Genomic DNA, 14,913 nt, shown 5'->3' with positions numbered 1-14,913 from the left:
CTCCCACCATCTCTACATCTTGGGCCTGTTGCCCTTCTGTTCGTTGACACTATGAAATTCCTGGGGCTCATGCTCAATAGGAAACTCTCTTGGTCCTTCCATGTCTCTTACTTGGCAGCCCCCTGTACGCAGTCCCTCAATGTCCTACCTGTCCTCAATAGTACTTCTTGGGGTGCTGATCGAACCACCCTCCTCTATTTGTACCGGTCCCTTGTCCGTTTGAAACTCGACTATGGGTGCTTTGTTTATGCATCTGCACACCCATCCCTTTTACGCCATCTCAACACTAGCCATCATCATGGCATCTGTTTGGCCACAGGCGCCTTTTACACCAGCCCGGTTGAGAGTCTGTATGCCGGTTGAGAGTCGGTATGCTGAAGCTGCTGAACTGCCACTGTCCTACTGCTGTGACTTTCTTCTCAGCAGGTATGCATGCCGTTTGTCTGCCATGCATGACCACCCTTCCTATGCCTCCTTTTTTGATGATTCCTTAGATCGTCAGTATGAGGCTCGTCCCTCTTCTCTGTTACCACCTGGAGTCTGCTTACGCCACTTGCTACGGCGGCTTAACTTCATGCTACCTGCAACTTTCCCCATGGGTGTGAACCATTCACCACCTTGGCTTCGTGAAGCAGCCCATGTTAACCTTGGTCTTCATTCGCTTCCTAAGAACACTACTACAGCCTCGGTGTATTGCTTTCAGTTTCACGGCCTTCGCATGGAACTTAGCATTAGTACCTTTGTATACACTGGTGGCTCTCGGACTGACCGTGGGGTTGGGTATGCCCTCATCATTGTCACCCGTGTCTTTCGATATCGGCTTCCGGCCCACTCCTCAGGGTTTACAGCCGAGCTTTTTGCCTTGTATCAGGCCACGGAGTACATACGGCGACACAGCCTTTCCAGTTGTGTTCTTTGCTCAGACTCACTTAGTGCCCTCCAAAGTCTCTGTGCGCTGTACGCTTCTCATCCCTTACTGCAGCAGGTCTGGGAAAACTGTCACTTGTTCACTCTTGGTGAAGCCAGTGTTATGTTTCTGTGAGTCCCTCATCATGTTGGTCTGCCAGCAAATGAGGCTGCCGACGCTGCTGTCAAGGCTGCAGTCCTCATACCTCAGACCACGAGTACCTATATTCCCTCTGATGATCCCTGTGTTACCGTCTCTCAGGAGGTGCTGTCCCTTTTGGCATCGCCAATGGTCCTGCCTTCATGGGAATAAACTTCAGCTTATTAAGCCTCTCCCGGTGCCTTGGACGACCTCCTCTCGGCCCTCCTGTCGGCAGGAGATTATTTTAACTCGGCTGCATGTTAAGCACTGCCTTTTTAGCCATCGTCATTTGCTCAGTGGCACTGCCCCACTACTTTGTACGCATTGCGCCCAAATTTTAACTGTCCGCTGTCCGCCACTACCTGCTGGACTGCCCCCCCCCCCCCCCCCCCTTTTTTTTTTTTTTTTTTTTTTTTTTTTTTTTTTTTTTTTTTAACCAATTTACGTCCCATCTGGGGTTTGCCACTTGATTTATCAGCCGTTTTAGCAAATGACACGCGGGCTGTTGCTCGCATTTTACTTTTTATCTGCTGAAGCAATACGGCGAAGGCCACTTAATTTTTAGTTTTGGGCCTCCATTCTGTTATGGTGTTTTTTTAGCCCGTTTTCCATGTGCAATTTTTAGCTGTCTCCTATTCTGTCCACCAGGACTGACATATAGTCATTTCCCTCATCTCTTGTGTTTGTGTTCTATAGTTTTGACTTGGGTGCGTATGATCTCAGTGGTTTTTGTGCCTTAAAACAAAACAAAACAAACATTAATTTACTGATTTCTGCATCTTTTTACATATACGTCGATATTTCACAAACCACCGTATGGCAGAGTGTACCACATCCCACTACAAGTCATTACCTTTCCTGTCCCGTGTGCAAATAGAGCGAGAGAGCAATAAATGTCTATAAGCCTCCATATGAGCCCTAATTTCTCTCATTTTATCTTCATAGTCCTTACGCAAAATATATGTTGGCAGCAGTAGAATCACTCCGCAGTCTGGCCTCAAATGCAGGTTCTCTTAAATTTCCTCAATAGTGTCTCATGAAAAGAGTGTCATCTTTCTCCCAGGGATCCCCATTTGAGTTCATGAAGCATCTCCATAATACTTGCATGCTGATCAAACCTACCAGTACCAAATCTAGTAGCACAACTCTGAACTGTTTCAGTGTTCTCCTTTCATTCGACCTGGTGGGGATTCCAAACACCTGAGCCATAGTCAAGAATGAGTCACAATGGTGTTCTATATCTTTCTTATATACATGAGTCCTCTATGCTTTTTTCCAGTTACTTGGGACTTTGCACTTTAAAGTTAACTATTATTTGTATGGCTAAATAATAAATGTTAGTTGCTTTAGTAGGTCAACTATAGGGTTTTTTCTTTTTCCTTTTTTAAAAGTCTCATAAATATCCACACCCAAGAACTGTATAGGTGTGCATGTGTGCACGGACATTGTTGTTGTTGTGGTCTTCAGTCCTGAGACTGGTTTGATGCAGCTCTCCATGCTACTCTATCCTGTGAAAGCTTCTTCATCTCCCAGTACCTACTGCAACCTACATCCTTCTGAATCTGCTTAGTGTATTGATCTCTTGGTCTCCCTCTACGATTTTTACCCTCCACGCTGCCCTCCAGTGCTAAATTTGTGATCCCTTGATGCCTCAAAACATGTCCTACCAACCGATCCCTTCTTCTAGTCAAGTTGTGTCACAAACTTCTCTTCTCCCCATCCTATTCAATACCTCCTCATTTGTTATATGATCTATCCATCTAATCTTCAGCATTCTTCTGTAGCACCACATTTCAAAAGCTTCTATTCTCTTCTTGTCCAAACTGGTTACCGTCCATGTTTCACTTCCATACATGGCTACACTCCATACAAATACTTTCAGAAACGACTTCCTGACACTTAAATCTATACTAGATGTTACCAAATTTCTCTTCTTCAGAAACGCTTTCCTTGCCATTGCCAGTCTACATTTTATATCCTCTCTACTTCGATCATCATCAGTTATTTTACTCCCTAAATAGCAAAACTCCTTTACTACTTTAAGTGTCTCATTTCCTAATCTAATCCCCTCAGCGTCACCCGATTTAATTTGACTACATTCCATTATCCTCGTTTTGCTTTTGTTGATGTTCATCTTATATCCTCCTTTCAAGACACTGTCCATTCCGTTCAACTGCTCTTCCAAGTCCTTTGCTGTCTCTGACAGAATTACAATGTCATCGGCGAACCTCAAAGTTTTTACTTCTTCTCCATGAATTTTAATACCTACTCCGAATTTTTCTTTTGTTTCCTTTACTGCTTGCTCAATATACAGATTGAATAACATCGGGGAGAGGCTACAACCCTGTCTCACTCCTTTCCCAACCACTGCTTCCCTTTCATGCCCCTCGACTCTTATAACTGCCATCTGGTTTCTGTACAAATTGTAAATAGCCTTTTGCTCCTTGTATTTTACCCCTGCCACCTTCAGAATTTGAAAGAGAGTATTCCAGTTAACGTTGTCAAAAGCTTTCTCTAAGTCTACAAATGCTAGAAACGTAGGTTTGCCTTTTCTTAATCTTTCTTCTAAGATAAGTCGTAAGGTTAGTATTGCCTCACATGTTCCAACATTTCTACGGAATCCAAACTGATCTTCCCGAGGTCCGCTTCTACCAGTTTTTCCATTCGTCTGTAAAGAATTCGCGTTAGTATTTTGCAGCTGTGACTTATTAAACTGATAGTTCGGTAATTTTCACATCTGTCAACACCTGCTTTCTTTGGGATTGGAATTATTATATTCTTCTTGAAGTCTGTGGGTATTTCGCCTGTCTCATACATCTTGCTCACCAGATGGTAGAGTTTTGTCATGACTGGCTCTCCCAAGGCCATCAGTAGTTCTAATGGAATGTTGTCTACTCCTGGGGCCTTGTTTCGACTCGGGTCTTTCAGTGCTCTGTCAAACTCTTCACGCAGTCAGTATCTTATCTCCCATTTCATCTTCATCTACATCCTCTTCCATTTCCATAATATTGTCCTGAAGTACATCGCCCTTGTATAAACTCTCTATATACTCCTTCCACCTTTCTGCCTTCCCTTCTATGCTTAGAACTGGGTTGCCATCTGAGCTCTTGATATTCATACAAGTGGTTCTCTTCTCTCCAAAGGTCTGTTTAATTTTCCTGTAGGCGCAGTGGTTAGACACTGGACTCGCATTCGGGAGGACGACGGTTCAATCCCGCGTCTGGCCATCCTGATTTAGGTTTTCCGTGATTTCCCTAAATCGCTCCAGGCAAATGCCGGGATGGTTCCTCTCAAAGGGCACGGCCGACTTCCTTCCCCGTCCTTCCCTAATCCGATGAGACCGATGACCTCGCTGTCTGGTCTCCTTCCCCACAAACAACCAATTTTCCTGTAGGCAGTATCTATCTTACCCCTAGTGAGACAAGCCTCTACATCCTTACATTTGTCCTCTAGCCATCCCTGCTTAGCCATTTTGCACTTCATGTCGATCTCATTTTTGAGACGTTTGTATTCCTTTTTGCCTGCTTCATTTACTGCATTTTTATATTTTCTCCTTTCATCAATTAAATTCAATATTTCTTCTGTTACCCAAGGATTTCTATTAGCCCTCGTCTTTTTACCTACTTGATCGTCTGCTGCCTTCACTACTTCATCCCTCAGAGCTACCCATTCTTCTTCTACTGTATTTCTTTCCCCCCATTCCTGTCAATTGTTCCCTTATGATCTCCCTGAAACTCTCTACAACTTCTGGTTCTTTCAGTTTATCCAGGTCCCGTCTCCTTAAATTCTCACCTTTTTGCAGTTTCTTCAGTTTCAATCTGCAGTTCATAACCAATAGATTGTGGTCAGAATCCACATCTGCCCCTGGAAATGTCTTACAATTTAAAACCTGGTTCCTAAATCTCTGTCTTACCATTATATAATCTATCTGATACCTTTTAGTATCTCCAGGATTCTGCCAGGTATACAACCTTCTTTTATGATTCTTGAGCCAAGTGTTAGCTATGATTAAGTTATGCTCTGTGCAAAATTCTACAAGGCGGCTTCCTCTTTCATTTCTTCCCCCCAATCCATATTGACCTACTATGTTTCCTTCTCTCCCTTTTCCTACTGACGAATTCCAGTCACCCTTGACTATTAAATTTTCGTCTCCCTTCACTACCTGAATAATTTCTTTTATCTCGTCATACATTTCATCAATTTCTTCATCATCTGCGGAGCTAGTTGGCATATAAACTTGTACTACTGTAGTAGGCATGGGCTTTGTGTCTATCTTGGCCACAATAATGTGTTCACTATGCTGTTTGTAGTAGCTAACCTGCACTCCTATTTTTTTATTCATTATTAAACCTACTCCTGCATTACCCCTATTTGATTTTGTATTTATAACCCTGTAATCACCTGACCAAAAGTCTTGTTCCTCCTGCCACCGAACTTCACTAATTCCCACTATATCTAACTTTAAGCTATCCATTTCCCTTTTTAAATTTTCTAACCTACCTGCCCGATTAAGGGATCTGACATTCCACGCTCCGATCCGTAGAATGCCAGTTTTCTTTCTCCTGATAACGACGTCCTCTTGAGTAGTCCCCGCCCGGAGATCCGAATGGGGGACTATTTTACCTCCGGAATATTTTACCCAAGAGGACGCCATCATCATTTAACCATACAGTAAAGCTGCATGCCCTCGGGAATATTGCTACCAATTACCCATTTCTACACAAAAGTGATACTGCCAAGAACAGTAAAGAGACTTTCCTAATGTAGCCTATGCAGGGTACAGAAAAGGAACCATGCATCAGCCAGCCATAATTTCGTTCTTCAGCCCAACGGTTAGATCTGGGGGTGGGGGAATAGCAGGGAAAGTTAATGACATCTTCTTTCAGAATCTCGCTTACATACTGCAAAATATTGTGAAATTCTTCTGAAAGAGGTAAATGGGTGATACAAATATTGACTGAATAGGCACAAAAAGGAGAAATACAGATAATGAGCACCTCATTAGTTCCACACAACACAACAGAGTACAACACAACACACCTTACAGTAGCGCCCAGAAGTTTTCCTGCATCACTAGGTTTCAGAATTGGAGTTCTCATCTTATCTGACATTGCACTAAATGCTTCTTGCTTTTCACTTTCTTTTGTTTTTTTTCCTGTTATTCATAGCAATTGCTTTGCAGTATTTTATTCATTAAGCTATAATTATTTATTGAAAAATATTAGCTGATGTGGTCTTTATGTTGACAGGTGTCCTATATTACTGCTACATGGGCATGTTGGCTGTGTTTTGTACAAATGCAATTAATATCTTGGCTGGTGTTAATGGACTAGAAGCTGGACAATCATTGGTTATTGCTCTGTCCATTGCCATTTTTAATGTGATTGAGTTGACTGGTTCCCAGTGGAAAGCACACCAGTTTTCCCTGTATTTTATGCTGCCATACATTGCTACAACGGCTGCTCTCCTCAGGTTTAACTGGTAAGTCTATCAATGTTTCAGTCTGTTTTTTATAGCTTGTGTTATGTATTCAGACTGTGTGAATTTGATGCAGTTTATGTGAATATGTTTGCTTCTTTGAGATACAGTATATCAAAAGTAAGCTTACTTGAAAATTGTAAAGTAATGAAACGAAATAATTGTAGATACACAAGAGACTTTCCATAAAGATTTGTTTGTTACACCTGTAGAGCTTGCTAAAGAATCAGTGAGCACATCTCTTAAATGTATAGTAGTTTAAGTCTTGGATAACAGTGATCTTCGTAAGCAATATAACAAAAACAGTGAGTCTAGATCCCATGTAATAAAATGTGGCCATGTTCAGATCATTAAAGCATTGTTGACATTTGGAGTCCATATGTGGAACTACTGTATATACCAAAATTTACCAGTCAATGACTGCAGTTGACTGGTACCTTTTGGTACGTACAGAAGCTCTATCTACCAGCTCCACACATCATACACATCACCGATGAGTTAGTGGTCGGAAGTGGTCATGAAGGACTGAAACCGTTTACCAGAATAAATAAGTATTAATTTTGATCTAGACTGGTTATTTTTGCTATAAAGAGTAGTTGCATCCAGTGTTTATGAAAACATCTCCACACGCTGTTCATCCATATTTTAATGGGATGATAAAGTGACCTTGGAAATGAAAAATTGAGACTGAGCAAAAAGCAGCAAGGTAAGTACTTATTTCCAGAACGAATTTTCACTCTGCAGTGGGTGTGCACTGATTTGAAACAACCTGGCAATTTAAAATTAGAGTACTGATTGTCCCAGACTTTGTTCCCCAGAGAGCTGTTACCCTTATTGTGTTAATTTTTCCCAGAAAGTGTTAATTACTCTGTAGATTATGCCACTGTCTTTATGCTTCACATCCCTGGAAAGTTGTATTTACATTCTGATAGAAAGCTGGTTGATAGAACCTTTTTTTTTTGTTGTTCTTGAGATATTTTCGCATAGGGTGTATTTGCACTTATTCCTCCTTTCTGTCAAGTAAGATTATGAATGATACCTTCAGAGTGTACACACAATAGATTTTAGTGCTATCATAAATATAATAAAGGGATAAAATTTTGCAACAAGAAATCACTTGTATGAATGATGAAAGCTTCAGTGAGAGCACAGTTCCAGAAAAAAGAAGCAATCTCAAACATTCACACACTTTGTCCTATAGATCCCATAATGAGGGAGAATTCATTGGGATATGGAACAAGTAAAATTTCTGTACTGTACCCCAGAGATATGAGAAACTTGCTGTGTAGTCAGCACAAACATGTAGCTATCATTAATAATATACAGCATATGTTATTTGCTAAGGGTGGTTTAAAAGGCTGAAAATTTGAGTACCACATAATTAACAAAAAATTCAACATTTTCTAAACAGGTTCCACTTTTCAGAGTATATTATACAGTTGCTGCCCATCTCTCACTACACACGTAATAGTTGTGTGGCTTGGACCAAATTGTATAGATATTTAATTTTATTTCTGTACTAAAAGTTGTTTTAGTGTCATTTTGGTATTTATGTTTTCATTCATTTGAAATTTGAGACATTGACTATTTCACTGGCTCCCTTTGTTATCGCCATGTTGCTTATTGATAGCTACAAAAACAATTGAGTAAAATGTAAATATGACTATGGAAAGACTTTGGTGGAATATAAATAATGTAAGGAGGTAGCTGTCAGGATTCTCCATATAGTGGGGGCATCAAATGTTTGACAGGTACATAAACAAAAATGAAAATGTTGCCAAGGTTTTGAACAAAGTCATTTTTTCAGAATGTGCTGAATAAACACACACACACACACACACACACACACACACACAAAGTTTCTTTAATGAAAGAGTTTGCACTATCCCAACATGTGGTTCAACACAATGTAAGAATTAATTACTTAGTAAGATAATTACTTCTTGAATAAGGAGGAAACAATACTGAAAAGAGTATCTCTTTTCAAATAGTGAAAGAACAATAATGTTTATAGGGATGCCAAAGGTCTGGATGAGACAGACATTGCTTGTGGAAGAACAGATGAACGTAAATTTTGTCTAAGGATGAAGGTTCTAAGGAAAAATACAGACACTTCTAGAAAATATCACTGACTAGTAAATACACAATGCCAAGGGACAGACAGTTCAAATCCTGATGGGACACACTAAAGTTGAAGTTCTATACACTTAGAAACTGTATGCGTTGAGAGTCCCAGAAGGACACTTCAGTTTCAAAGTTCTGTATAATGAAAACACAATCAAGTCTGGTGTAGAAACAGACAAGAAATATGAGAAGTCCATCAGCTGATCAATGACATAAAACATGGTGCTGTTGTCGCAGTGGGTCCAAAGTGAGTTCCTAATTGAAGAAATGTGTAAGCATTCGGCCTGTGGCCCAAGAAGCTCGCTCAGAGAGAACTGGCTCTCCAGGGTCCATGCGCCAACCTAAATACAGCCCCTCAGCACCAGGATACTTTTGATTCTGCTTCTTCTCATGTGGCTGTCTAAGAAAGCAGTACATTATGCCAGTAACCTCTGCTGGTGCTTTAGGCAGTGTCTGGTGGTCGAGTGTGTCATCGCAGCTCTCAAATATCTTCTGTAAGGAAGCAGGCTGCCTACAGAACTTGGATATAGATTGGGTTGATAGGCTGAGCAGACACAAGGCCTGTTAGCAGTCCACATTCCCCTCATCCCACCCTCCCCCTCCCCCACTTGACCCCTCTCAAAGAGCAGAGAGATGAAGGCCCATCTCAACGTACCATGGACCGGCGACCATGGTTAAGTCTGGAGGAGAGGATCCATGCAGGGCACCTTTGACGTCATTAGGATACATGCCATTAAGCCCATGAGACAGCACTGAATCTGCCAGTAGTCACACAGCAAGGAGAAGATAGATGGGTGTTCTGGTGCTGCTGCACTAGACATGCTGGAGCAGAAATAAGACACACTATCAGTATCTCATGTAGCACACAGATATTGGGTATGAACACTGAAGACTGATCATGAAATCTAGTGGCTCATAAACAGACCAAGTCACAAAATGAGAGAAGGGGGTAGTATATGCAAAAAAAAAAAAAAAAGGGGGGGGGATTTAACAAATACCACTTTGCCAGCTGTTGCCAGCTGACGTGGAGTGAGAGAGTAGAGTTGACCAGAAAGAAAGAAAGAAAGAAAGAGGAGGAGGAGGAGGAGAAGAAGAAGAAGAAGAAGAAGAAAACTGCTGACTGTGCCTATCTCTTACACCTGACTGATTTGGTGGATGAACAATTGTTCACTTAGATTTGTTAGAACAAAGTTTCTTTAACAAAAGAGCATAAATCTCCTCCGACAAGTGATTTTGTGCAATGTAAGAATTAATCACTTGACTAAGACAATTACTCCTTTAACCAGGAAGAACCAGTATTGAAAAGAAAGTATCTTCTCAAAGAGTGAGGGAACAATAACATTTATAGGGAAGCTGAAGGCCTGGACGAGACACACTACTTGCACTACTTGTGGAAGAACAAATAAACGTAAATATTGTCTAAGGCTGAAGGCCCTTGGGAAAAATGCAAACATTACCTATTAGTAAATACACAATGCACAATGATAGCCAATTAAAGTCCTGATAGAGAGTGAAGTTCTGTACAATTAGACACTGTAAGAGTTAAAAGTCCCAGAAGGACAATTCCATTTTAATGTTCCAGCATAATGAAAACACAATGAAGTCTGGGATAGAAACAAAGATGAGAAATCTTAAAAGTCCACTAGTTGATCACTAATGTAAACCATGGCATCATCAGTGCAGCAGTTCCAAAGTGAGTTCCTGATTGAAGGAATACATAAGCATTCGGCACCTGGCCAAGGAAGCTCACTCGGAGTGAACTGGCCCTACAGGGACTGTGTGCCATCCTAAATTAAGCTCAAGGTGCCAGGGTACATTTGCTCTTGCTACTTGTCACATGGCTGGTGTAAGAAAGAGATCCGTGGTGTCAGTGAACCCTGCTGGCTCATTGCTCACTGTCCGAAGGCCGAGTGTGCCGTAGAAGCCCTCAGACATCTTCTATAAGGAGGCAAGTTGCACATGTAACTTGCATGTAGTTTGGGTCGTTGGCAGGGTTGGTGCAAGAGGTACCCGTAGCACCTACACTGTCCAGGATGACTATGTTGTGCCAGCATTGAAGCTCAGGCATATGTCCCTTGAGTCATGCTGGAGAGTGCGCTCAGCAGCTGGGTACTTAATGTCCCCAGGGCAGACAGTTCATCTTTGTCCATTCATGGAATGCACTCGGCAGTTTTAATGTCAGCTTGGGGGTGGGGGGTGGGGCAGTATAAGAAGTGATTTATATCACACACACGAGCATGCGGCAAGGGGTATTGTGTACTAGCCAGCAGTGCTGACATCTGTCAATCACAAAGTTATTTTATTTTGACCTATATATAAAAAGCTGTGAAGTGAACACGTGTTAGATGGTAAATAACATGTGTTTTTACATTTTGCCCTTGATGTAGTAGGATTCACCAGTGGTAGGGCTGAAGTTCTTGGTGGGGTGTGGGTGTGTAGGGCAGTTTCCACAGTGGATGCTATTGTGAGTGTAGGAACCTTGAGTTATGGATAATGGTCATATGGTTTTAAAGATAATTATAGTAATTTGTTTCTAATGAAATGAAAGTTAGTATATTACAAAGTAAAGGATTCATTTGTATTATTCCTTTTCATTTTCTGCATGCCCCTCCCCCCACCCCTGACACACAAACTTTTGCACACTTTTCTTTATTTCTTTCAGCATCAGTTCCAAATGATCGTAACTTCATAACTACAAAGTACCTATAGATTTCCCTTAAAGGGGGGGGGGGGGCAGCTTGGGGAGGAGTTGGCAGATTGGAATTCTTGCCACTGTTCACACAACTATTTTTGTAAAAATCCCAACTCTCAGAAAGAAGGATCCAAATGAGTTCAAGTTGAGGATGTGGGTGAAGCTGTTAGTGAGTAACACTGTGAGAAATTACAGCAACTTCACATGTTACAGCAAGCTGACAGACAAAACAAATGTGAAACAAGGCAAGGGGCAAAATATCAGCATAGAATGAGTTTGAATGGAACAGGATGATAAGTTTCAGACAAATGATTGAGCCATTTTGAGACTTCTCACCTTTTACAGGGCACCCTACTGACAGTTTGTTGAACTGCTCTGTAGAAGAAGATATTGTGTTGTCTGTATCACACAGTGTAATAACTGCACAACCTTCAGGCATCATCCACAAAAATATTTAGCTTATGTGGCAACATTAAATTGTGCTACTCCTATTTACTGTCATCCAGCTTACTTCTACCCACCCAAAAGCAATCCAATTTTTCTTACCCTCTGAATGACCCTGATTTTTATCCTGATAACTTTATACTAGTACATAGATGTGAAAAAGCTATGAATTTGCACTCTTAGGATAAAATGATGGATAAAGGGTGCTGGTAAATATATATCTGAGTAGCAGTTTTATTAATGTATTAGTATGGCAAAGATTTAATGTGCCTCCTAGATAATGCTTTGTGGCTTGACTATAAATTTACATTACAACTGAATAACGCAGGCACAAGTAACTGACTAGTCCACCAAAGTATGTTCTGTAATCTGTCAGCTTCTTCAGCTTTGCACAAACTGGTTGTATGTGGGAATTTTGTCACTGTAAATTTTCAGTATCAATCTATGTAATATTTATACTGAATAGGATTAATTGGGCACATATATACAGCTGTAAATTATTGTAAAGGGCACTTTGTTGTACCATGTATAAATTTTCTTCTCTTTCTAGACAGTGGAAAAAATGTGTGTGTGCACAGTTGCAAGTCTGATTTCATCTTCATTTTCTCTAGCAGAGCTTACATAGGGACTGAAGTATATTTTTATACTCTATCCTGAAGACTGGTTCTTGCAGTGTTCAATTACATGCGTATTCTGTAAGCCACCTTTCCGTGTGTGGTGTTAGATACTATTACATTTGCAATTGGTGGCCAGGAAAAATGATGGTCAGTAAGTCATGACATGAAACTGAATAATCTCCTGTCATGAGAGTTGCCCGATTCTTCTTGGAATGCATACTCTCAGAATTTTTAATAATAAACCTTTCAATTATAACACAGTGCCTTTTTAGATGTGTCTGTTAATGGAGTTTGGTGAACATCTCTGGGATGCTCTGACATTGATAAATGAATCTTTGACGAAACACAGTGTTATTCTTTGTACCTTCTCTATATCTTGTCTTGTATGTAGTAAAAATGCCAGACTGATAAGCAGTACATAAGAATCAGTCCAAGTAGAAATTTGCAAGATCTCTCTTTGTAGGTAAATTGCATTTTGTCAGGATTCTTCCAATGCAGTTGCAGTTTGGCAGGTGCATTGCATCTTCATATTTTCACAATGCAAAGACTGTTCCATAAAATTTTGGACATGCAGCCTTATCAATTTGAATTCTTCTTCTAATATTTCAGCTGAATACCATCCAGCCATCTTCAGAGTGAGCCGAGGTGACTGATGCTCCAGCAATTGCTCCATCCTTTGAAACCCACAGACCGCATCACTGCGTATGCGGCTGCAGATACACAAGAAGGTGCCAAAGACGTTGATCAGTGGCAAAGAGGAATGACATATGCATGGAATTAGATCTGTGGCTGCACAGTCGATCCACATGGTAATATCCATGTATTACTGCAAGCTGCACTGTCGTGACATCTTTGCGATTTTATTACAGAAATTGCTGGATTCCAAAATTTGTCCAAGCTGATGCCACTATCTCTATTAATTAAATTTGCTGCTAACCGAATTTCAATAGCTTCCTTCCCAACCAAGTCCCAGAAAGATGTAATCGAGGCTAAAATTTCAATGTTATCATACAGCATAGAGTGCCCAGTGCCAGTACAGTGCTCTGCCACCACAAACTTATTAGGTTGTAAGAGCTGGGTGTACTTGCGGTGCTCTGTACATCTCTCCTGGACCATAGTTGTCTGTCCGATGTATGAACTTCCGCACTCACAGGGGACATTGTGAACCCCAGGCTTCCGTAGCACCAAATCATCTTTAATGGAATCCAGGAGTGTTGCTGTCTTTGGTGGAGGGTGAAACGTCACTTTCACTTTGTGTGTACTGAAGATCCATCCTATTTTTGACAATAGGCTTCCCATGTATGGCACAAAAGCCAAGCATTTAAAACTTTCCATGTCTTCTTCTGCTTTTCTTACACCCACTGTTGGTTTTGTTGGTAGTGCCTTATGTATCTGCTAAAAAACTCTGCTACAAAAACTCTTCTCAGGTGTAGAAGCTCGTCCTCCAGACTGCTCTCATCAGCAATGATGTGTGTTCTGTGTACCAGAGTTCTGAGTACACTCATTGTCTGCGAAGGATGGTGGCAGCTATTTCCACGTATATACAAGGGTAAGTTAATTATTATCCGCAAAGTAGTTATAAAAGTTTATTGTAATCAAATAGGAAACTTACAAGAACATTATTTTTCGACATAGTCTCCTTGCGTTTCAACACACTTGGTCCATCGTTGTACAAGCTGCCTGATGCCCTCATAAAAGGAGGTTCTTGGTTGAGTTGCGAGCCAGGAATGCACCACTTCTTTCATTGCTTTGTCCGAGGCAAATCAATGGCCCCTTAGTGCCTGTTTGAGTGGACCAAACAAGTGATAGAAGGGGCAAGATTGGGACTATATGGAGGATGATGCAGTACTTCAAATTTGAGATTCTGGAGCGTTTCAGCAGTGTGGGCAGCAGTATTAGGACGGGCATTGTCGTGCAACAACAAAACACCTTTTGACAGCAATCCTCAGCATTAGCTTTGAATTGCAGGCTTTAACTTGGCAGTAAGCATCTCACTGTAATGTACACTGTGTATTGTTGTGCCCCTTTCCCCACAATGTTCTAGTACTGGACCTTGTGCGTCCCAAAAAACCATAAGCATGTTTTTCTGCAGACGGTTGGGTCTTGAACTTTTTCTTGCACGGCAAATTTGGATGTTTCCATTCCAATCTCTGCTGTTTGCTCTTTAGCTCGTAACGATGGATCCATGTTTTGTCACCAGTAATGGTCCAGTTTAAGAAGTTGTCCCCTTCATTACCATTGCAATCCAAATGGTTGTTTACGCAACTGTGTGAGTTGTTTTGGGCTCCATCTTGCCCAAACTTCATAAAACCCGAGTCTGTTGTGGACGATTTCGTAGGCAGAACCAGAACAAAACGGATCACTGAACGTTGCTCTTCTTTGGTGCAAATAGACAGCGGAGCAGCCATGATTAACAGCACAGCAGCGATAATGAAACTAACCTAGCAGCTTGAAATTTGCAAAGATGTAACAACAAATAAACAAAAATATAATTAAATTGTGGATAATGA

General features: G+C 41.1%; 1 protein-coding gene across 1 annotated transcript in view; it reads left to right on the top strand.

The window, feature by feature from the left end:
• LOC126194662 (UDP-N-acetylglucosamine--dolichyl-phosphate N-acetylglucosaminephosphotransferase) overlaps positions 1-14,913 on the top strand; it is a 145,546-nt gene that overhangs the window by 36,846 nt on the left and 93,787 nt on the right. Inside the window, exon 4 of the mRNA XM_049932860.1 lies at positions 6,298-6,529. Within this exon, the coding sequence (XP_049788817.1) occupies positions 6,298-6,529 (232 nt within the window). The remainder of the gene's footprint in view (positions 1-6,297; positions 6,530-14,913) is intronic.

This window comes from Schistocerca nitens, chromosome 7 (assembly GCF_023898315.1).
Source record: "Schistocerca nitens isolate TAMUIC-IGC-003100 chromosome 7, iqSchNite1.1, whole genome shotgun sequence".
NCBI classification, from domain to species: Eukaryota; Metazoa; Arthropoda; class Insecta; order Orthoptera; family Acrididae; genus Schistocerca; species Schistocerca nitens.
This window is presented reverse-complemented; position numbering and strand designations above follow the sequence as displayed.